We start from the raw sequence: 25,687 nt of genomic DNA on the forward strand, positions 1-25,687 counted from the left end.
AACCATTAATCAAACTGGAAGGTGAGATTAATAATTATGTAGTAATTAGTCTTTGGAAACATTTAATATTTCTTTTGAGTTTGAAAGTAGTTTGAAAATTGCTCATTTTTAATTTAAACAGCCAAGTTTTGTCCTCATTTTGAGAGCTTGGTACATCATACAGTAGTGCTGTAATCTAACTAGGCTAATCCTCTGTCATCATTAGCCAGATTGTTCAGTAGTGATCTGTCACGTCTTACACTACAGATATTTTTCATCTTGTTTCAGTACGCAGTGTGTTGAGTATTTTCTATCTGCTGTACTGCATTGATAAGTAGAATGAGATTGCTGTTGCAGGGTAGAAAAGACATATAGGTCGAAACTTCCAGTGGGATCAGGGATTCTCCCTTTGATCCACAAGCTCATTAATTAACCATAAACAACATCAAGAACAAGTGCAACAATTACAAGCTACTGACTCACAAGAGCGATATTAATAACCAGAAAAATATGAACCAGCATGCTTCTATAATTCTCCTTGTCTTTGCTGTGTAATGCAAGTGAATGTGACCCTTGAGTAGCCCAGATATTGCATAATGCATATTATTCTTTCTCAAATAATGCAGGTGAATCTGCTTTGAAGTGTTCAGACAGGCTCTGAGCACAAAAGCCTTTCAGAGCATTAAATTCTCTCTTTTATAGGAATTATGGATTTCTTTGTTCAGATTGGACTGGTAAGCTCTCTCATGTCTTCGATTGCATAACCTTAATGCACTAATGATTTCAGTTACTATTTGTGGGCATTTTTATTCATCTTCAGATGAATCATTCAAGACCTGTAACGCAGTCGAACACCAGACCAGCATTAAAACACAGCGTACCTGATGCGGGGCTTCAATATGCCAAAGTATATTAATGCTACGCAGCTCGTCTCTGTTACTATCGAACTCGGCTGATGAATCCTGGAGTCCTGAGCGTTGCTACTGTACAGAAGCTCTGCAGCACCAGAGTAAGATTTGAAAAGCCGGTTGAGTAAGACTCTAAAATGATTAACAGAATTTATTTAGCCAGTCTTATTATCTTTTCACCAAGGACAGGTTCCTCCAAGTTTCCATCATTTTGCCTGCTGATCTTCACACGATGCTGTTTATATTAAAGACACTGGCAGATTTATCACTGAACTTCTTTGCAGTTTTTTAAAACAACTGGATCATTTCAGTGGTTCACAACATTTATTTTGTTGCCTGAAAGTTACAACTATCACCTGACACGTGAGAGGTGTGTTCTTAAACAGTGAAATAGGCTAAAACATCTCTAAAATCAGCACATTATGCCATGATTTAATCATACTGATGAGGATGATGATGTAAAAGTCTCAAAAACTCACAAAGCTTGTATCAAATATGAAACGCTTGGCTTTAACCTGGATTATCTTTATATTGAAATTTGACAAATATGCAAAAAAAAAAACCTATTAAATGGAGAAAATACTTTTTCACCACACCGTACATAATATATGTCTCATTCTGCTGGTTTTACACCACACAGCAAACACAGATCAGCCCTTCAGATTCATGGAAGAACAGAAGTCCACAAAAAAGAGAAAACATTTATTATGTGTTGCAATAATCTATAACTACCAGCTGAGTGTTCTTTTAATCCACAATCTTCATCCCGACAAATTCCTGTCAGTGTATATTAAAATGTTAAGTTTTGATGGTGAAAGTGACAACTTTTCCAATGTAAACCTAATCTTAATCCACCCAAATACTTCTGGCATGTGTAGGCCACGAGAACATTTACCAAGACAGGGCTTTCATTTCCTGAATGCTCATCCGCATGTGATGAAAACACCCCTAAAATTAAAGCTGACAGACTGTATTTTAACATTGTCATCACTGTAGCGTCTCAAAGTAATAATACTGCATAATCAAAAAAATGTGTGATCCAAGTGCACAGGCAGCTCGCCGTGTGATGCCGCAGTGACAAAAACCCACGTCTGTACCACAAGACAGATTTAGCTTCTTTTTTTTTTCCCCATAAACTTCTATTTCTAGCTTTTCTATCGGCCCATCTTCCGCTCTCATGAGCTCACACTTCTTAACGCATCTCTCCATCTCTATTTGTATGTTGTTGTTTTTTTCCACCTCAGTTCAGAGTGGACAGCACAGCTTGTGATGTCTATATTTGTCCTCTCTCACACTCTTTCTTGCCCCCCCTCCCTCATTTCTCAGCTGTGTCTCTTCCTCTTAAGGAGCAGCTGTGCTGAAGTGACTCAGAGATGCACATAGAGACCCAAGCTGCATTTATTAGATGTACAAAGAAGCCCAGTACCGGCCCTGTTATGGTTAAGGTCTCACCCAGGTTTAACATTTAAATGAACCTTTGATGCCTTTTATTAGGTTTCCTATCTGATGAACAGTTTATGTAATCTCACAGTCAAAGTCCTATTTTTAAAATGATTCAGACGCACTGGGAAGGACACAAATGAACAAAAACAATGTCTGTTACTGATTCATAATATCTTTAACCACGTATGATTTTTGCATTGTTTGTTTGCTTGTATTGATGCAGTGTAGTTGCTAAATAACAGGGACACCGGTGCCACTTTGACTCATGCTCATCCCCTTTCTTTGTGTCTCCAGCTGCTCACTACCTTCCAATCTCCCGGAAAAGCAAAATAGTATGAACATTATCGTTTATGAAAGTGCTTTCTGTTATTTAAGAGGAAACACTCGGGCTTGGCTTCGAACTGAGCACATACTAATGTGCGAACTTCAAAAAGTGGATAAGTGTAACATGAAAAAAGGGTGTTGTGTTCATAGACAACAGGTTCAGTTTGTGCTGCTGCACCTGCTTCTCTGTCTTCTGTGATCAGAGTATTCATGTCAAGTTGTCACTCCAATTAACAGGCCTCCACTTCAGCAGAAACCCACTTAAAATCAAGTATTAAAAAGAAAGGAGAAGTCTGGGTGTACTCCATCACAGCACACGCTGCTGGCGTCCATAGACAGTCCTCTGATGATGGTTTCTAGGTCGGTATCAGACAGCAACTCCTAAAACAATTTTACTTATTGAATCCATAAATGGTATGCAAATAAAACCTCAACATCACCCACTGGTGAAGGCTAGAGTTTGACTTTTTGCCCATTGACATCCCTGTAATCACTATAATGTTAATTCGGATGACGATTTTGGCGACGTTAAACAAAATGTACTTGCTGTAAAAGCTGAACAGCTGGTACCTCATAGCTTAATAGAGGGCTTGATATGACTCAAACTGAGGGACAACGCACACTCATGTGGTAGTGAGTTGTTAGTCAGTATGTAGCCACACATTACCCTACACCCACTATGCCTGTTTTACTCAGTGTTACGCATAAATATTGCCACCGTACCACAGCCTGTGACCTCCAAACCCTGATATCAGCTTTCCCTTTTGTTTCCTCTTGTCCTGATGAGCTTTTCCTCCTCTCCATCTAATTTTGCTCCACCCCATTTATAGTATGTGTAATTAAGGTTATGAGGTTTTGGGTCAGCTGTACCACTGCTCCCCCCGTCTGTTTTCTTCTTTTGGGGGTTTCAGCTCACGATGGCATTTTTTATTCAGGCCAGCTCAGCTTGGCACAGATCAGATCATAAACGGGAGGAGAGGAGAGGGAGAGGCGCACGGAGAGATTCTGTAGAGATGGGAGTGGAGAGAAGCAGAGAAGAATAAGGCGTTATCCTCCTCCATGAGATTTTTGTCCTTGTGCGAGCGGGCCTTTGAGCACTCGAGCGGGGAGTCTTTACTGTATGGGGTCGACATCACTTGGGTGGCAGTTTTGCTGAAGTGAGGCAGTGCATCTTACTAAACCAGCCCTGCATGCCTGATAGAGAGACTTCTGCTCTTCTGTAGTCCAGTTTTCAGTCACAGTCAGTCATTACGGTATTTTGGATATATCTGCATCGGATGAGGCATTTGAAGCTAAGATGAGATTGTTTTCGTTTTTTGAAGCTGTTGGCTATTTTTATGACATCCTTACATAAAACATGACTGATTAATTTATTCAAATATTTGATGTGATTAGTTAGGTTGGTGAAGGCTCACGCAGTGCGATTAAAAATAAATGTTGCCTTGTATTTGCTTTTAAGCCGTACACTTCAACTTCGCAGAGTCGCAAAGTTGGAATAAAAGAAAGCAATTTGTCTTTCTTACATACACAATAACCAACAAAGGTATTTGTTTTAATCACGGAGCTTTAGTATATTTGTCATTATTAATGGTAGAGGAAGAGAATCAGTTGAATCAGATTTTTCGTTTGTTTTATTTAAAGGTTCCAGCTGTTAATCCCACTTAAGTGCTGCTAACGGTACAAATTATATCAGTTTTGTAGAAAATTAAAATAATAGACTCGTTCAGCCCAGAAAAATCACAGCGTGAGTTGCAGTTTAATTTCCACTTATTTTTACAAATGCGTAAAAGTATGGTACTGTATACTGTTATACTGCAAGATTATAATTAGAGAAGGCATATTGTCCTTCAGAGTTTTTGCTAGATCATTTTTAATCTGATTAGCACAGCTTCCAGGAAATGCAACGAGCCATGAATGTGTTTATTCCTACATTAGTAAATCTAATTGCTTGCAAATGAAATTCTGCAAAATGAGCAATTAAACTTCGGCTTCATGGCTTATTAAAACCACCTTGTAAAGTAATGTTTCACGTTCACAGCTTGTCATTAAAATGCTTTGTGTGTGTCCTCGGCTCCCAAGGTATTGCCATAACCAACAGTGCAATAGCTTGAAACTGTCAGCAAGTATATGTCTGATATTGTTATCATGCACAATATTCAGAATTGTGGCCTATTCATCAAACCTAAGCACCTTTAAGTCATCCTAGTTCGGAGCAAGGGAGTGCAGTTATCACATGTCCTACCTCCTCAGGCAGGCCATTGCAGCTCATTCTGGTCACTTTTGGTTCTCAGTTTTGATTATAGGATATCCTCTGGATATCCCTACCTGAGCCATGACTTTAAGTTGTACAAAGCTCTACAACAGCTGCCTGTCAGGCTTCCATTTTTCAGACTTTTTGAGTTGTCAGGGCTTTTCCTTGTGTTTTATGGTTCCACACTGAAGGTTTTAGAGTTTGAAGCTGCTTGATGGAAATTGTCAGCTAGTCCATCAGCCTTGAGACTAAGAAGGTACTAGGAGGAAAATAAAGGTGGAGAAAGAGGACATACATGTCATACACACAGATCCCTGCCACCTTCCTAACTCTGGAGGTGCCACCCACAATAGCTTTGACGCAAGAGACCTCTGATGCTGTCCTGGGGTATTTTGGGTTGGATTCTATGGATTCTCACTCACACTGGGTAACACTGGAAACGCTGGAGGGCTCTTTGTCATGTCATGTTGTTGTACTGTGGTGAGGCGCATTGTCCTGTCCTCTTGTGTCTGCAGCAGTGTTTAGTTGGTTGTCTAACATCCACATGAATCCATGTCTGAGGTTTGCCAGAAGGACATTGTTTTAACCTGATTTTTTTAAGCCCGGGTCAGCCAAGGAAGAGTAGGGGCGACATATGCAACAGTGGTTTTATTGCTGTTCTTTGTGTATTGTCTAGCAGTACACTCTCTGCAAGGGTTAAATTGCATCATATCCCTAGTTTGCTTATTACTGTTTGGCATGTTACCACACCGTATGTATATACTTTCCTTTTAAACCATTTACGGCATCAAATTGAACTCTAAAGCTAACTTCTGGAATCTCCATAATGAAGTACAGATTTTTTTGTCTTTTTTCTGATGAAATTTCAAAAGCCACTAATTAGCTGCTACCCAGTAGATATTTATTGGCTGATGCAACACTGAAGTGAGGCTTTGGGTGGCCTTGTCTAGAGAAAGGTCAGCTAAAGAATGTGATAATGCCCACTGAGTAATGCCCATTGCATGTGAGGTCCAGATATGAGTGAATGAACGCTGAAACTTAGTTGTGCATTTTAATGAAGCGTTAATAACACAGAGGAGATGACCTTGCCTGGTGAAACAAATTGGCAATGCTAGCACGTAGCTACTGCTTAATGCAGACCCGTGTTTGGCGTGTAAAATTGCAATTCACATTTTCACATGCACACTTGGATACTCTATACTACATACACTACTGTACACACGCACACATCTACAGCCAGAGAAAAACTTATTAGCACACTCTCACTGAGAATTAATTGGGTTTCCTCACGCTTAAAATTAATTCCCTCCTTTATAATGTCCTATTTAAGAGTCATGGCAGCTAAATAAATAGAGGTGATGAATGGCTTGCATGGCAGTCAAAGGTGTTAAGCATACATGTGCGGGGTCCCTTACTCTTCCCTGTCTGACCTGGGCTTACCAAATCAAATTGAAGTTCAAAGTGTGCGTTTGTGTTTCTCATTCGTACAAATCATGTCGCATCTTCATCTCGTCTCATCACAAATGTCTGGGCTCGGGAGAGAGATGGAAACTTTAAGGGTTGGGGGATTAATTTTTGAGCCACTGTCAGTTATGTTTTATGTTTAAAGATTAGCATCAGCTGTTTTTATTGCTTTGCAGCACTGTCTGATCCAGTGATTTATACTGCCTCGGGTATTTAGAGACATTTTTATATTGACTGAGAGCACTGGTATACCTGCTATACCTGCTTAAACAAAAAGCGTCAAGGCAGAGTATCAACCGAGCTCAAACAGAATTCTGAAGAAAAATGAGTCTGTGTCATGTGTGGCTGTATGCAGGCAGGACTGGAATGGTGGACCCAAAGTGCAGACTCTTGGATACGAAAAAGGTGCACTTGAAAACAGCTTTAATGGTGAACCAGACCAAAAACTAAACTGAAAAAATACAAAAAACTAACCAGGCTGGCAAACAGAACACACAGTACAGAATGAGGGTAGATCGCGACACGGACAGAGGAAAACACAGGGCTTAAAAACAGAGGGAGCAATCAGTGAATGAGAGACAGACGGGAAACACAGCTGGGGCAAATCAGGGCTAACGAGGCAAGGGAAGCAAAACCTGATACATTAACCCGAGATACGGACTTCAAAGTAAAACAGGAAACATAACACAGAGATGCAGACTTGAGAAGGGGATACAGCAACTAAGGAATACAGACAGAAGCCAAAAGACTAAAACTCTAACATAAACCACACAGAGAACCTAAACTCAGAACAACCCTACAAACCATTAGATATAATTAATCCAATCAAAGGACCAAAAACACAAAACCACTGGGTCGACGACCCAGCCCCCCTAACAGTCTGTTTTTCACAGGTAAATAAAAAAGATATATATAATATACTTTTACGACTATGTAGATAACAGTCGTTGTGACTGTAGAGTTGCATACAGTACTTATTTGTTGCATCACCCTGGATGAAATCTGCAGTACTGATAATATCTCTGAAATTATACATACATTTGTAATGCCAGACCAAAATTATTCAACGTGGAATACCTGAAAACAAAAACAAGCCCTGGCACAAAGCTTGAGAAAATCAGAGTTTCACCAGTTTAGTCCTTTTTTCGGGCACGAGTGGCCATGTTTGGATGAGAAGTGAGAATACAAATTTATGAGCTAACGCTAGCAAGCTACATCTATAGACTACACTGGCACACACACCACATGATGCTAATGAGTGCTAAGTAATAGCAAAACTGAAACACAAACTTTGGCGACGTCAACACGATAACTTATCAAAATAAACCATGGAGTGGCTTCATTTTTTCCTGGACGTGTGCATTTGTTGTTCATGTTTCCCTTTTTACATTTGAAGTCTACAAATGTGCTGAGATTGTGCATATAACACAAAATGAATCGTGTCTACTTTGTGTAGTTGTCTTTCTCAATCTAATAGTAGTCTAACACATGACTTTATTTGTTTGCCTGAAAATAACAAAGTTGTGACAGAAGTGAACAGCAGTATCACCTAAAAGAGCATTTTAACATCTCCACCTACGTTGGCAAAATGATCTTTTCCTGCTCACGGTTTATACCAAATACACGGCAGGCATCATGACTCAGTGTGATTTGTGCTCCGCGGCCTTACTGAGATGAATACAGCAAATGACAATTAAGACAAAACCTGTAAAGTCTTTTGCAATCAAGGAAAAACCCATTATCACTATTGAATACTTAAGACTAGCTTATTCTGCGTGATCTTCTTCTTTTTCATTTATTTATTTGTATTTCATTCTTTTGTCCAGTTGAATGCAGTCAGATTTCAAGGAGATTCGTTATTTGTTCTTGTGGCAAAACTCGTCTCTGCTCCACTGCAGCTTTGCTGTCTTTGCTGTTGTCTTGTGGTTGTCATGGCAACTGAAAAGTAAATTTGATACAATTTTGAAACATTCAATAAATGTTGACAAATTACCTATAGAACGCGTCAGTTGTTCCCTGACAGACAGCACTGTTGTCTCTGGCAGTGGTAGTCACTGGTAAAACAAGCTTTTTTTTTTTCACTGATTGTAAGCCAGCTGTCTCCTAATTGGTTCTCTCTTACAAATGCAAGGTTTAAACAGCAAGTAGGTTGGGCTTGTGAGCTCATGCTCAGTTTCTCAGACCAAATTGGTGATATCCACTCTCATGACCTTATAGAGCACGAAAGATGTGCCGTAACAGTACATCTACTGTATTGTATTGAGGAAGAGAAATCATAATACTGCCCCTTTAATTTCAATCATTGTTACAAACCGATAAAGTGACAAACTCAAGTTTAAATGGCAGACGCTTGTAAAAGTGGGCTGCAACCTCAGTAGGGCTGGGTATCGTCACTGATTTCTAAAATCGATTCGATTCCGATTCACAAGGTCCTGAATCGATTCGATCCACGATTCGATTCAATTCGATTTGAATCTGGGAAATTTTGCCTCAGACGGTCAGAAATATTATAACTCAGATCAGTATATTTACATATTTTTGTCTCTATGAAAAGGAAGCTGACACGTTCCAGACTTTATCAAAGGTGTGAGCATCACAGCAGATGCCTTTGTGTCAAAGTAGCTGAAGATAAAACACAGAAAAACATGAAGGTGATTTTCCTGGTCTGGGATTTTATAAAAATATTCTGCAGTACATCAAAAACGAAAGAAAACCATTAATCAACTTATGAACATTACCTCTGAAGTTACAGCGGTTTTATTAGAGACACAGCATTTTGCATTTTGTTTAATTTTAAAAAGTTTAAATTTGTTCAAAAGCCTATTGAACGGCAGAAATTAGGTTTTCTTTTCGGAAGTAAGTAAAAGTTAAAAAAACACATCGTCCGACAGCGCTGTAAACAGCGGTAGACTTGCGCGTAACAAGCAAGCGAATGATGCAGAAAACAGATTTTGGGGATAGACGGGAAACTGTTCTTGAAGTACACTGAGAGAGAGAGCGAGCTGTGCATGAAGTGTGATTTTTATTGTGGTGGCAGCAAAACAGCAAAAGTCAGAGTGAATTCATGACGATGTTTATGTGAAGCTTAGTTTGGATCTTCTTTTGCTGCTGGTTCGGTCAATATTGTTTGGAGAGAGATAAAACTAACAGCTTTAGAATCAGCGCAAAAAGGGCGTAAACACAAAGCGCGGACCCGCCGAAACATCGGAATCAGCGAGCTGTCGGCTTTCAGCCCCAAGCGTGTCCGTGCCGTCGGGTGAGAAAGGCGACATCTCACGAAGTCTGATGCGCGCTTTGTGTTTACGTCTTTGTGCAGAAGCCGTGTTCCTGCTCTCATTTACTGTTTTAAATGTTTGGTGGTTGTCAAAATTTTGTGACGTTTCACCTGAGATTCTGAAATTTTCGGGCAAAATAAATTTATATAAAAAAATCGATTCAGGATTTTAATGAATCGATATCACGTTCTCCAAGCCAGAATCGATTTTAATCGATGAATCGATTATTAAAACCCACCCCTAAACCTCAGTCGATTTCACCTAGTTGAAGAAAAACTTAAATGAGAAACAGAGTTGTTGTCCTCACAGCCAGCAAAGACCGCAGCCAACCAGCATCAGAACTACTGTGTAAATGTTTTTCAGTGCCACACATACTCTATAAATAAAGCTGCAATATTTCATTTTTCTTGGTTAAAAACATTTTCTGGCTACTTTCACTGTCACCTTTGTTTGAAATGAGCCTTTCCTGTTGCTCTTTTCACTGTTTTCCTTTGGTAATATTGCAGTTTTCATATACCTTGCCTGGTACGAGAACACAAACCGACTTTGGCATAAAGCTATTTTGTAAAATATTCAGGGAACCACAGATTTAATATCGTCGTCAACACTCTTGTCTTTATTACTCGAGAAATCTCCCCTCTTCTTTATGGCAGTGTGTGGCTTCTAAATGCGATGGGATAAAGTTAATGTATGAAGGTCAGCACTGGAGCAACACTGATGCTCAGCTCACCTGTCAGCCGGCAACGGCGCTCTTTCCAAGTGGCTGTGACAGCAGGTGTCCTCCATACAGCACAGTGTGTGTCACAGCTGTCAGTCTCCTGACAGAGACCTGTCCACAGCGTCCAGCCTGGTTAGGCAGACAGGCTGGGGAACACACACACAGACACACTGGATAGCTTGGCTGTATTTGCATGAACACACGCACGCACACACACGGAATAACATTGTGTCAAGGTTAGTTAGAGCTCATGACATTTGAATAGCAGGGAGGAAGGAGAACACATAGGATGGGAACTAATTTCACCTCCTCTCCCTCCATCATTCCTATCTCTGTTGGAAATTGTCCTGCTGTCCTTATCCATTATGTCTTAACTGGAGTGTGTTTGCCTTTTGTGTGATTTTCATATAAACTGACAATTAATTTTTTGTTTTCTGACCCCTACAATGATGTTTAAATGATTTTACACTGTACATAATTGTGTCCTGCAGAAGAGTGGTCCACGGTTTGATTAATTCAAGTTTTCTTCCTGTGTGTGTGTGTGTGTGTGTGTGTGTGTGTGTTTTAGGTGGCTGAGATGCATGGTGAATTGATAGAGTTTAATGAGCGCCTGTACCGTTTGCTCATGGCCAAAGACCACCTCATAATCCAGATGAGACAGGAGCTCATTGACCTGAGAGGACCGGTGAGTGGCACACAGCAACAGACGCATCCTGTCTCGTCTGATTTCTCTGCGGGTTTTCTCCTTTTCTCTTCTTTGACTTGCCCACTGATTCTGTTTGATTTTCATTTCTACTTGGTCCTGTTTGTTTGTCCATCCCTCGGTTCATTTTCCCCAACAGTCGGCGGCGTCAATAATAGTTATCTTCTTTCTTATTTTCTGTTGGTGAGATTTGATTTTCTCCGGGAGACTTTCTCCTGATCTTGACGGCTATCGATGTTAATTAGTATTTAGTATTTATTTATTTATTGTCATTGTCAAGAACAATGAAATTGCGTTTGGGGCTTCCATACAACCCAAAAAAAAGAAGAAAATAATAAATACCCCTTAAAACCCAAGTGTACATATTTAACCCAGTGTGACTCCAATGCAATAAGACAATCCTTAGCAATAATGTTCGTAGAAATTCAGACAAAGACCTGAGAAACATGACAAAATACAACAATGCAACCCATTCAATATTATTGTACTGTGAGATATGATATCAGATATGATAGTTATCTATTTAAGAAAGAGGGGGGGGGGGGGCAGGAGGGGGAAGAGAATAAAGATATGATGCACCAATGCAGACCAGTTCATTGCTATTAAGAAGTTGGATATGGTTATTGTCCGTGAGAGGGGGGCAGAGAGTTCAGGAGCCTCACAGCCTGTGGATACAGGCTGTTGGCCAGTCTGGATGTTCTGGCCTGTATAGACCTGTACCTTCTCCCTGAGGGCAGCAGATGGACAAGGTGGCGCGCAGGGTGATGTTGGTCCCGCAGGATACTGTGCACCCTCCTCAGACAGCGAGTGGGGAAGATATTACTGATCTCTGGCAGACTTGTTCCAATAATTCTGCCAGCTTCTTTCACCACCCGCTGGAGTGCTTGCTGATCGGCCTTGGTGCAGCTGGGGAACCACACTAGAAATCCATACGTCAGAACGCTGCTGATGGCACAGTTGTAGAAGTTCAACATCAGAGATCTGGGAATGTGTGCGCTCCGCAGTCTCCTCAGGTAGTAGAGGCGCTGTTGGGCCTTCCGTACAACTGAGGTGATATGGTTGCCCCAGGACAGGTCCTCGGTCACAGTTACCCCCAAGAATTTAAAACTGCTCACCCTCTCCACCGCCTCACTGCCAATGAAGAGAGGCAGATGGTTGTTATGACCCCTCTTCCGGAAATCTACAATGATCTCCTTGGTCTTTTTGGTGTTTAAGACCAAGTTATTGTCGTGGCACCATGACTCTAGTTGTTGCACCTCTGTCCTATAGTTTGTCTCATCATTGTTGGATATAAGTCCGAGCACTGTGGTGTCATCTGCAAACTTAACAATGAGATTGGACGCGCAGGAGGAAATACAGTCATGGGTGAAGAGAGTGTATAGCAGAGGGCTCAGAACACACCCCTGAGGGGCACCGGTGTTGACCACAAGGGTGGAAGAGGTGTTCTTACCCACTCTGACACTCTGTCTACGGTTAGTGAGGAAGTCCACAATCCAGTTGCACAGAGAGGAGTTAAGTCCCAGTTGGTGGAGTTTGGGACGGAGTTTGTATGGCCGGATGGTATTAAAAGCCGAGCTGTAGTCTACAAAGAGGAGCCGTGCATAGGTGTTCCTGTGTTCCAAGTGCTTCAGTAATGTGTGCAGCACTGTGGCGATCGCATCCTCGGTTGACCGGTTCTCCCTGTATGCAAACTGGTGCGAGTCCAGGGATGGTGGAAAAGCAGCTCTGATGTGTTTAATGACCAGTCTCTCCAGGCATTTGGCGGGAATGGGGGTGAGTGCCACAGGTCTGAAATCGTTCAGACATGTGACATTTGACTGTTTTGGGATGGGAACGATGGTTGCTGCTTTGAAACAGGATGGTACCAGTGAACAGGACAACGAGGTGTTATATATAGAGGTGAAGACGTCCGCCAGGTCCGCAGCACAGTCTTTTAGCACCCGGCCCAGCACTCCATCCGGCCCGGCCGCCTTCCTGGTGTTAATGCTCCGGAACACACGCCTCAGCTCATGGGTGCTCAGGACCGGAGCAGGGTCGGTTGGCAGTCTTGATGCCTCTTCTCAGGTTGGCCCTGGCAGCACTGTATGCCTCCTGGTCCCCGGATTTGAAAGCGTTGTTCCTTGTTCGAATAAGTTGTTGAACTCCGTGTGTCATCCAGGGTGGATTATTAGGGAACACACAGAATCGTTTCCAAGTTGTTACATTGTCCACACAGAAACAGATGTAGTCCAAGACAGTGGAGGTGTAACTGTCCAATGCGACACGATTGTCAGTGTCCTGCACCTTGAATACATCCCAGTCTGTGCAGTGGAAACAGTCCTGAAGCATCGGAATAGCATCCTGCGGCCATGTTCTCACGGTTTTGGTTGTAATCCCAGTGCTCTTGATCTTTTGTGTGTATATTGGGTGTAGCAGAAGGGAGAGATGGTCTGACAGACCCAGGTGGGGATAAGCCTGGGCTCTGTACGCATTCGCCATGTTGGTGTACACCTGGTCCAACGTTCTATCTCCTCTGGTAGCACACTTCACATTACGGTGGAAATTGTGAAGTACAGATTTCAGGTCCGCGTGGTTAAAATCCCCAGCCGCAATAAAGACACTGTCCGGGTGTGCTACCAGGCTGTTATTGATGCTGCTGCTCAATTGTGCTAACGCTAGCTTAGCATTAGCATCTGGTGGAATGTAAACAGCGCAGATGTAAACGGCAGAAAATTCCCGAGGGAGATAGAATGGACGGCACTTTAACACCAACAGTTCTACCTCTGTACTGCACAGTCTTTCCGTTACCGTGACGTTCGTGCACCAAAGGTTGTTAATATAGATGCACAGCCCCCCGCCAGTCTTCTTACCCGAGTCCGCAGACCTGTCGGCTCGATAGGCGGTGCGGCCTGCTAGATCGATAGCCGCATCGGGAATGGCGCTGTCCAGCCAGGTTTCAGTGAAAATCATGCACGAACAGTTATTAAAAGTCCGTCGAGTGGCGATCTGCAGTCGTATTTCATCCAGTTTGTAACGGATTGAACGGGCGTTGGAGAGGAATATGATCGGGAGTGGTGGTTTAAACGGACTAGTCTTTAGCCGTGCCCACAGGCCTCCCCGCTTGCCTCTCTTCTGCCTCCGATCGCAACGTCTCCTCCTGCGGCTTGCTGTTGCGGGTAGCCCCGGGGGTTGCTTAACGATCTCCGGGGGGATGAGATACTCGGATGTTAGTTGAAGATCTCCACGGCTTAGTTGTAGTAGATCATCTCTGTTGTATTGAAGTAACCCCAGACTGTGTGAAATAATACACAGTACCACCAAAAGTGCAAAAGTGTAGGAGCTCCGGGCCGCTGCGTCTGTGCGCGCCGCCATCTAAGTATCCATTGTTCTTGTTAGACAGTACACAGACAGAGCTACTTTTTCTCACTACTTTCTACACTAACAAGAAAAACGCACAGATTACCAACGTCTGGTCATGCTCTGGAGAGCCTAAAGCTGTCTAGACGTGCACACACACAGCCTGCCCACAGTTTGAGTTGGTATAGCTTCAGTGAAGGGAGCCCCAGGTAGCAGATAGGAGCTCTTATCCCTGAGCTTCAGCCCTGCTGTACTGGACTCCTGTGGGCGTGTGTGTGTTTTGTGCATGTCCATCTCTGTTTCCTAAGTGCTCCGTGCTTGCTACAACTCAGAGCTGCTGCAGACAGCCAAACCAGGGTCGCTGCCTCACTGATCCCTTTCTTGGTCTTGCTCATCTATTACCTTCTCTCTGTGCGTGCGTGCGTGTGTGTGTGTGTGTGTGTGTTTGATGAAAGCCTGGAGGCTGGCGGCCCAATTGCACTGTCTGTGGTGACAGTGTTTTTGCTCAGGTTTAGATAGGCTCTCTGGGAAATCTGAATAGCATGATTTTCTAAACAGATTTAGACACACCCCCCCCCCCCCCCCACCCCACACACACACACACACACACACACACACACACACACACACACACACACACACAACATGAGTAACACAAGTACACTCACTCTCTTTCTCAATTCGATTGACTTCATTTCTTGAGGCTTTTATTGGCATGAAAGTGTCAAGAGACAAAATTGCCAAAGCATCAAAATGTAATTTGTCTGAGTGTTTGGACATTGCACAATAGCAGTAAATTGAATAGTATTAGAAGTTTAAGATTGATTACATAGTAATTACACACTGTATGTATGAATTGCAGGAACATCCTGCGTGTATGGATGCATGGGTATGCTGTGTATATCTTGGTTATTCGTTTCGCATGTTGATACATATTGTTGGGCAGGGGCAGTTGCTGTCTCCTTTCTTTCCCACGGCCATGTACACACATACTCTTTCTCATCCACAAGGCCAACATGTAGCACGTTTAATGTGGTTACTTCACCAACCTGGAGGCATGCATGCTTGATGAATACATACACAGGGAACACACTGGTGTAGGGATCACTGGTAGATGGATTCAGTGTTTTTTTGTGCGTATCTGATAACATATTTGTGCAGGAGTTTGTCCTGTATTTGAAATGAAAGTCCTCCTTTTGTTTGTTCCCTGCTCTTTAGCGTTCTTCCTCTCATTCACTTTTTTTCCAGGTTCCAGGTGATTTAAGCCAGACGTCAGATGACCCTAGCCTGTCAGATTTTGAGACGTAAGAACATTTCTCTATATCCCCCGTCCAACGCATCTTTCTCTCACCCCTTTCTATCCTCTCATAGTTTGATGTCTCTCACCCCTTTTTCTCCCTTTGCACTGTTTCCTCTGAGTTTACAACTAAATTAGATTTTCAGGTGTTTTACCAGAGTGAACTGCAAACAATGGTAGCTGTCCAAACACAGTGCTGACATACTGTTAATGTTGCCGCTGCTCGGGATAATGATGATGATAATGAAGACGGCGGTGAGAACTGTTTGTTGTTTGTGTCACTCAGGGCTCATCGCGCTCTCATCAACGTATGGATCCCCTCTGTGTTCCTGCAAGGCAGAGCTGCCAACGCCTACCACGTCTATCAGGTACACACAGCCACATTAATATCTCTGTCTGAGCCACGCGTTGTGTTTACCAGGCAAAACGAGTCATTTCATCAAAATATACCGATTTAAACATTGACTTTGATGTCTGATGTACAGACTGCTGTAGTTATAAGACAAAAATAACGTTTTAATTGGAATAGAAACGGTGGAAGGAAGTAATGGACAGAACAAGAAGTTAAAAGTTCATGGAGGCACAGAGCGAAGGAACAAAATGAGAAAGCTCTGAAATAATTACACATTCGCTCACGTGAGCATTAATAGCTCATCATCTGTTTTTATTCAAATTGTTTTGTTTGAAAGTTTTTTAATACCTAAAAATCTGTTTTCATTGGTTTGTGCCTGCCATACAAGAGTACTAGAAAAAAATACACTGAAATTAATAAAAACTGAACAGAAACGAGTAAATCCACCGCGGAAACAAAAAGTAAAAAGGAAATAAAAATAAAAACTAGTCAGAAAATACAAAACTGTAACAACTCTAACAGTCCATAACAGAAACGAATGCTTCAGCTGGGATTCGTTGACCACATAAATCAATACTGTGCCTCATCAGAAAGAGGGGGAGATGACTAAGGTAGAAGCTGGCATACATCAGGAAAAAAATCGCATAGTTCACATTTTTGTTGAAACTAATTATCCGATGAATCTGGGATCATTTCTAATGTTGGTACATGGTGGGCGTCTGTACCGGATATCAATCTAACATGGTCCTGGCTTCATCATCATCACATCTGAACTCCATCTTCAGGAACATAAAGTTACTGAGCTTCTGCAATCATACATACGAGTATAAATCCTGTGACAAATTCAACCTGTGAGTTGCTCTTTAAGCTTAGAAAAGGTTTGTCTAGAAACGCCAAGAAATAAAAGGCTAGCTGTCGCTTTTTTGGGGGGCAGTCTGTGCTCCAAGATGGCTGTGTGTCCCTCGTCATCGATTGGTGCCCTGCCAGAACTGTTGCAGACCTAAATAAGTTCCAGAATGCTCACTGCGCTTCCCACTCAAGCCTGCCATTTCTGAGTTTGCAATCAAGTTTGGTCAGAACTTTAAGCGTTTACACCGATAATAATAAAGCAACTCCACTTAACTAAAATAGTGTTTCCAGAGCTCTGTGCCAGGTACTTATCTAAGTAAGGTGTGTTGGGAACTGGACTCGAGAGCAGCTTAACAAACCGAACTGCTGCTGCTTCTTGTATCTGTCAAGTTATCGAGCAAAGTAGACAACGGCACCTCATTCCCTCTGTGGCTGTTTTACTGTGTCTGTCACATTAACAAGGTGTTACACCTCAGCTCTCTCGCCGTGGCTGTCCCCTGCTTCCCCCATGTGAGACAGAAACACACACATACTCAGACATTAAGTCCCATGGTTGAGCTTCATCAGACAGACAAACTCACACACACACACACACACCTGCCTGCTCAGGTGTTTACACAAACCTGCACTATTGGAGATGAGACAAAAACTGATGCGCACACACACACACAAGTGCTGCTACAGTGGACACCTTCTTCACGCTGCACAAATACACCTGTCAGACAGAAAAGTGCATGTGTGTACACACTGGTATTATCTGCTCTGTAGCCAGGAGGTACAGCTGTAATGTTAGTCAGTGAAAACCATATGGGACAGGAAGAGACAGGTGACACATCCTTAGCTGTAACGGATAGGCAGGAGTGACTGGCTACCATCTCAGCTTGGCTCAACTTATACATAATAGATGTAAATTCCCAATTCAGGACTCAAACTTTTAGCTGTGTGACATCTTTTTGAGCCAGACTGTCTCCGTCCTCTCAGCAGGACTGATGCGCGACAAAGGCAAATGAGACGCATTGTTTTAATTTCTCTCCTACCCGCTCGCAGCTTCACGCCGCACGGGGCAGGGCCTTTATTCTGCATTATGCATGCACAGTAATAAATGTACCACCAAACACATGATGGCAATAATTTAGAATTATCATTTGCTGCTAGTAAAATGCTCAGTGGAAAGTGGCCCACATTCAAACTGCTGTGCAGTGTTGGGTGAAGTGAGTCGTTCAATGCAGTTGGTAACTTTTATATTCGGGTGACTGCTTTGTAATTGTGCTCCCATAAAGGCAGGTTGTTGTTTTTTTTTGCCAGAAATAATTACAGACTGTTAAGCACTACACCCAGTTTGAGCCTCTCGTTTCTGGATATATTGTTCAACAAACAATAAAAAAAGTCGTAGTCTTTACGAGAGTCTAAAGATATTTTTTTTTGCCTGTGGGAATCCCACGCTTTCAACTGAATGCGATGTAATGGTTGGTTAAAAGTAGGTGAACCGCACACAGGCATGTACAGCGCTGCAGGCAATTATTAGCATCCACCTGCAGTTGCGGATTTATGGATGGACTCCAGTATTGAAGCTGAGCATTTTCCATGTGTTGTGCTAATTTAGCCTAATTTCTCCATCTGAAAAATGGTCTCTGAGAGACTACTGTCCAGCCCTGGAGCTGGTTTAAAGCACAACCCATCTGGTGTATTGGATACTTCCATTCACAGAGCTATATTCGTCTAATGGCTCCCTGTGGAAACGGCTTTTGTTCTTAGACAGGTTAATGGATGGCCAAGGTTACTGGAGTCATTGTTGTTAAGGTGAGGCTGTTGTGGTGATTGAACACTGAGCCAACAGTCTTAAAGACCTGAGGGTATCATGAGGAAATGGCAGGGGTCTCTTTAAATTACCCTCAAGCGAGTGCAAAGATTTTTTTGGGTCTTTTTTTCCTTCATTGTTGCACTCGCGCACACACTCATATGCTTGCAAAATTGAACCAATGATGCGAGCAATGAGCCATAGCCAAAGCTGGCTTTTGTAAGGCTTGGAGAGTGAATGGGATTTCAGAAGCCTGAGCCCGAGTTAGGTCACGGCAACCTTGTGGTGAAAATAAGCTCGCTAGGAGCTCTATACTGCTGCTAAACCCATCCAGAGAGGTGGAAGCGCTGATCTAACCATCGCATCTCATAGCGCGTCTGCCTCCTTGCTTCATTCTCACTGTCCTCCTTTTCAGCCTGCATATCTGTCTCACTCCCCCTGCCAGATTGCATACCATTATGACAGGGGTAAGCCTACTTGTACTCCATTTTCGTCTTTGCATGTCCTCAGAGCCCCTTTTTCCCCCCTCCAAGATTTCTAAAATGACTTCCATCTGAAGTGTGGTACGGCCATTGGACAGACAGACAGAGATGAAGAGAGAGACTGATGGATTTGCTCCATTATAAGTTGGGTTCTGCTCTTTGTGCGCCTCTGGGCCTTTATTCTTCCATCATTCCGTCCCTTTACTTTCCCCTTCTGAACTCATAATGAGAGAATTATACCGGCCGTGGCAAATCACTGACTCGCTCCCACACAATCCCAACAATAGAGGCTATTAAAAGAGAATGAGAGAACGCATGGTTTGCACACCGGCAGCGAGCACAAGCGGTGATTTCTGTGTGCGCGTGAACGTCTGTGCTTTTCATTACCTGTGTATCCTGGACCAGCATTGTGTTGTGAAAAGAGCATCAGTCAGAGGCTGATGAGGAACTCTCCTCCAAAGAAGTGTCTGTGCTGGCTGCTTGTGTGTTATGGGATCCTTGTGCTTGCAACAAGGCTGTCAGCGAAAAGTAGAAGAAACAAACACTCTGGGAAAGACATCTTAGAACTAAATGTAAGGTATTTGCCTCTGGAGATGGCGGTGTCAGTGGTTTGGTAAATTGGTCCGCCACTTTTTGTCTGCGGCTTTCATTGGACTGTTTTTTTCTTTTCTTTTTTTTTTGTAATGGAGAGACTGCTGTTACATTTAACAATGCCAGATACATCAGAGTAGACGGATTAAAACGTGTGGACCCAGGCGACCAAATACCTGCAAAACTAATGGCGCACCTTTGTCATTGCTGAAAGCACTAACTTTGTGGATTCTTCACTGGTTGCCTAGTTACGGGTCCTGACCAAGAAATGTTCAGGGACATAACACCCTATTGATCTTTCAATTCAAAAAAAGTTACTGTGCCTTTTGGAGATATTACTTAGGCCAGATAAAATAAGTGTTGTTGTTTTCAATGCAGTTCCACAAATTAATCTAATAGGATGTAATAAAGATGTGTCATGATGGGTCAGGGTATGAGAGCAGGGGCTATAGAGAAATAACAAATTCATCGCATGCATTGCATTGGGACATTCTGACAATCATATTTGTTCTCTTGCAGTCTGTTGTGCAATCTGTGAGGTATCAGATGATGCAACGTGCTGCACACTACGACTGTGCCATACTATGCCTCTTTTTGCAATAAAGTTTTTAACACATCATTTTCATGGCAAAGTGTGACAAGAGTGAAGCTGGGAAGCTTCTAGCCTTAGGTTAGGCGCCATAGCTCATTTTTTGCTCACATACAATAAAAGATAAAAGCCTTGTGCCATTTAGCTCAAAAGTATTTTATGTTATTTCTTGTCAGACACTCTAAAGTAGTCCTGCTGAGAAGCTTACTGCTGTGCTGCTGTCTGATGGGAGCTTTCAGTTTGTTGATTATGAGGCGTCATACCTGTGGTGTAGATGAAAGATATGCTCTTTGTATCACAGCAGCATTTACCTATGATAAAGTTTTATCTGCTAACAAAGCAGAAACGGGTATTATCATCATGAGCTGACTTTTTTTCAGTAAAGCAATAACTTCAGTAAATTTGCATGGGCTGTGACATATAATTGCGAAAGCTAGTCTGGGACCTTTCCAACCAAAATGCTGAAAATGGGAAGTTACACCTCAGTTTACATCAAAAGAAGGAGAAAAGTTGCATAAAAGGAGCTTTTTAAACACCACTTTTGTAACTCCAAAGGCAAGAAGATTCTTAAGTTGTTTTTTTTTCTTGGGGTTTTAGCTGGAAATAGTCCAACAAATGCACCATTCACTTCAAAGTTTTTGAATATAGCCCCTCATCATCTTCCTTTCCAAATCTCTTTTTAAAAATTGCTCTTTCTGCTTTCCTCTCCTTTGCTTTATTATCTATCTGTTGTTCTTTTTATTTTCATCAGTCTTGCTGTTTTACTTTTCCTCCAATTACTATTTTTCTCCTTTACTGGTTTAATCCTCTTTCACCTATTAATTTTCTATTCATTGATTCTAGTGCTGCTGACAAAGTCCAGGACAAAATGCTTGGGATCTTTCCACCTCCACAGCAATTTAATACTAATGCATCATAATTTTAAACTCATACAACTTCCCAGATGAGACAAAGATAACATGAACAGGGGGGACAGCAAACTGACAAAACTGCAAAGTAGATGCACAGATGCCTACATCTGTGCGTCCATCCATAAACTCAAACACAATCCAGGCATCAAGAACAAATGTAACATCCTGTAGTTTGAAGTGAGTCCAATGGAAAATGCTGGAGTTGAGAGCTGGTGTCTCCAGTCCGTGTTAGCCGTTTTGCATATAGATTCAATAGATATACAGTATCTGCACATACAAGAGGAGCACGTCTCTTTGATCAGCCAAATGCTGCACCTATAATTGCAGTGCTGAAAACTCAGTTATGCTAATCTGACTGGAAACATCTACTGTTCTCTTCTTTCGTCTGTCCCTCACACTGTTGCTCTTTTTCCACAAAACGGCATTAAATTATGAATGAAATATATTTTTTGCAAGCAGCGAGGCTGTGCGAGTGTGTGTGTGTGTGCGTGTGTGTGTGTGTGTGTGTGTGCGCGTGTATACACTCTAAGCCATCAGAGGTAATTTTATTCAGCAGAAGGTTCTGCCTGCTTCAGAGGTCTTGTGTATTTCTTGAGCTCAAGATAATAAGAAGAGGGTGTGATGGAGATGAGGTGTAGACTGTACACACCATAAGAAATGAGAAATAGTGTTGCTCTTTTTTTCTTTTTCTTTTTTTTTCCTATTAGTTGGGTAACAGGGAGGCTCGGATTGGGTCCACTGGTCATTGCTGCTCCACTCTCCTGGGTTGAAAAGCTGTTTTGCAGTTAAATTTACAGGCTTCTTTTCCTGAGAAGTTTTTAAACAGACCATAGCTAGTTAAAACTGCTTGAGCTACAAAGCTTGCTTTGCCATTTATGGCAACTGGAACTAATAAAACAGATCTCAAATGTCAGCAGATAAACAGCAACGATAATGCAGACACAACAATGCTAGACACTCAAAACATCGGTAAGTAAATATAACCTTACCTGCTTTGTATGGAACGCCAGGACTGCCATAATGAATTAATTAAATACACCATTAAATAATTAATTAAATGTGGCAATAATTAATTAAAATTGGAATTAATTAATTAAATAAATAGTTATGACACATGTAATTAATTAATTATTGACACATTTAATTAATTATTTATGTATTTCACATTTTAATTAATTATTGACACATTTCATTAATTATTGACACATTTAATTAATTAATTATTGACACATTTAATTAATTATTTATGTATTTCACATTTTAATTAATTATTGACACATTTCATTAATTATTGACACATTTAATTAATTATTTAATGATATATTTATTTATTTCATTTTGGCAGTCCTGACGCCTGGCTCTCATCATGAAATAATTTTATCTGTCAGCCTCACCCATCAAACTCAGGGGGCGGGGTTAACGCTGATCGAGTCAAAACCATTGCTTTGGCCTGGTGGCCATTGTTTCTAGCACACAACAACCGGCATGTGGAAGCTAACAGAACTGAGCTTTGAAAAACCCTGTTTGTGTGTTACCAAATACCGTTTTAATATTTTTTTAGCCGAGAATGTAGTGGTTTAATCTTCATGTGTCTGGTCGGTTTGTCAAGATACAGCCTCTTTGCAAAAGTGTTTCGATGATTTCGGAGATGTCTGCCCAGTCTCACGGCAAAGCGTGGGATAGACCCGCTCGCCTCGCAAGCAATCCCACCGACAAAGCGCAGACCCCGGTACACAGCTGTAGTAACCCCCGCTGACTTCTTTTACTGAGGTTATATTTATCGATGTTTTATTTCCTGATGTTCTTATGTGTCCTACGTGTTTCAGTCGCCAATTCTGAATTATAACTAACATTAAAAACATGTTTAAGGAGGAGAGAGAGCAAATAAATCTGTTTAACATCTGATCTTTGGGTTTTTGTTCAGTAATCAGCGTGACCTGTGTATAAACGCATAAAAGAGATAACGTTGGTGTTTCCGTCATGTAGTAACTGCTGGCTTTAACTGTACAAAGGTTGTTCGACACTATGAAACATATACAGACTTCATGATGTTCGGCTAATATTTTTATTGTGAATATTAATCATGCTGACCTCGCTCTGTACACCACACAGCGAGGTCAGCATATCCACGATATCCTCAGCTCCATGAGTTAACACAAAGTTTCCCAGCTGACTATCTAACTGCCAACTATTCCAGAGACGTGAAAATATACAGCATAAAGAAAAGTGTAAGAGACTCAGCAGCAGATTAGAATAACAGTTATACATTTAATAAATCACCAAATGAATCCAAGAAACGAGCAAACCTGTTCCGACAATTTGAATTTGTATTCCCTCAGCTGCAGACTCGCTGCTGTTTAAATGTTTGAAAAGGAAGATTAGATATAAAAAACGTCAAACATAGACTCAGTCTGCCTTCACATTTGATATGAGGCCAGCACGTATAGTGGCCTCAGCAGGCTATTACTGAAATACACGTGCTATATCATAAACTATGATATAAACAGGGAGGTCCTATTAACATGTTTAGTTTTAAAGGACACCTTCCTGCCTTTAGTCTCATTCATGAGCAGTATTAGTTTTCTTCTAACATCCAGAAGTCTGCACAATGTGTTTCATAGTTTGTAACAAGCCTTTGACAGGTAAACATAACATGACCGAAAAAGCAAAAAAAAAAGAAAAAAAAAAGAGAGAGAGTGTTGACATAAGAAGAGAAAATTCTCTCAATTATGGAGACAGACAAATGGTTCATTTATGTTTGATGTGTGTTTATTCCTCCCTAAATATCGTCGGTGAAGTTCGCCATGCATGTCAGATTTTCCTGCGCATTTTTATACCTCTGCCAACAGAGAGAGAGAAAAAATCACATTCTAACAGACAGCTGGTGCTTAGAATACAGTTGAATAACTATTAAAAAACAGATGATATTTAGATGATAGTTCAGTCTAACACATGTGCCAGTGAACCGTTAAACGTCTGTGAAACTATGCAGTTATGAAACGTAACTTTAACCTCAGCCAAACCGATTTGCTCAGTTGTAAATAAAACAGCGAAGTAAACGTGACCCGACAGACAGAACCTGAGTGAATGAAGTCCAGCGTTTAACCACTGAGAGTTAAAACTCAGCTGAGGTTTGAAAGCTGTGTGCTGGTGATTGGACATCAGCCGCTGATAAAGCTGTTCGCCTATAAAGTGCTCTGTAAGGAAACGAGCTCCAGCAGCTCTGCGCTCGGGGAAAATACTATATTTACTTATCTTGTGCAGAAAAATGCGCTGACATTGCGTTATATCGAGCACCGGCTGCCCAGTTAAACTGTGACTATCACCAGGTAACGTAGGCGTGTTTCTTGAATTAGCAGCAGGTGTTAAACAGCTGACAGATGAGGAGGAGGATGCATGCAGGTAAACTGAGGGTCTGTTGAGCTGATCGCTGGTTTCGTGAGAAAAATGTCAGCTCGTTCTTTATGTTACAGAAGCACAGAGACACAAGACCAGGCGGAAAGAGACGATCGTTCGGTGAAAATGAGAATCTGCGAATGCAACATGTGGAACACGGAGAGTGGAATATGTAAACAAACCGGTTAACGTAACCCCCTCGGTGCTCTGCATGCTAACTGTTAGCAGAGCTAGTGAAATCTCTGAAAACATCTGAGCACTTTTGCAAACATGTTCTATGTTGACAACCTGACCAGACATACGTCGCGACATTCGCGGCTAAAACACTGTTAAAAGTGTAGCTGGTGACAGAAAAACGGGGTATTTTAAAACTACACCACCACCATTGCTGCTTGTGATTTGATCTGCATTCTGGGATAACTGGCTGCCCCAAGTCTACACAAGCAATCGATTTTCTAGGATCGACCTGTTTTGACTTACTTTGCACGGCAACCAATCAAATGTTAGAGAAGCTGCATGGGCAGCGTTAACCCCGCCCCCTGAGTTTGATGGGTGAGGCTGACAGATAAAATTATTTCATGACGAGAGCCAGGCGCCATGACTGCCAAAATGAAATAAATAAATATATCATTAAATAATTAATTAAATGTGTCAATAATTAATTAAATGTGTCAATAATTAATTAAAATGTGAAATACATAAATAATTAATTAAATGTGTCAATAATTAATTAATTACATGTGTCAATAATTAATTAAAATGTGAAATACATAAATAATTAATTAAATGTGTCAATAATTAATTAATTACATGTGTCATAACTATTTATTTAATTAATTAATTCCAATTTTAATTAATTATTGCCACATTTAATTAATTATTTAATGGTGTATTTAATTAATTCATTATGGCAGTCCTGGCGTTCCATAGCTTTGTAGTGCACTCAAAGCTAAGTTAAAGTGATGATACCGTTTCCATGCTGCCATCTGCTCCAGCCCTGTGTCTTCCCCCTGCTCTCTCT

General features: G+C 41.5%; 1 protein-coding gene across 1 annotated transcript in view; it reads left to right on the plus strand.

The window, feature by feature from the left end:
• snx29 (sorting nexin 29) overlaps positions 1-25,687 on the plus strand; it is a 147,880-nt gene that overhangs the window by 85,653 nt on the left and 36,540 nt on the right. The window contains exons 16-18 of the mRNA XM_085415884.1: positions 10,931-11,047; positions 15,650-15,705; positions 15,985-16,066. Of these exons, the coding sequence (XP_085272010.1) occupies positions 10,931-11,047; positions 15,650-15,705; positions 15,985-16,066 (255 nt within the window). The remainder of the gene's footprint in view (positions 1-10,930; positions 11,048-15,649; positions 15,706-15,984; positions 16,067-25,687) is intronic.

The sequence above is a fragment of the Rhamphochromis longiceps genome, linkage group LG8, assembly GCF_057381845.1.
Source record: "Rhamphochromis longiceps isolate RC_006_pf linkage group LG8, R_longiceps_female_GT1.1, whole genome shotgun sequence".
Taxonomy (NCBI): Eukaryota; Metazoa; Chordata; class Actinopteri; order Cichliformes; family Cichlidae; genus Rhamphochromis; species Rhamphochromis longiceps.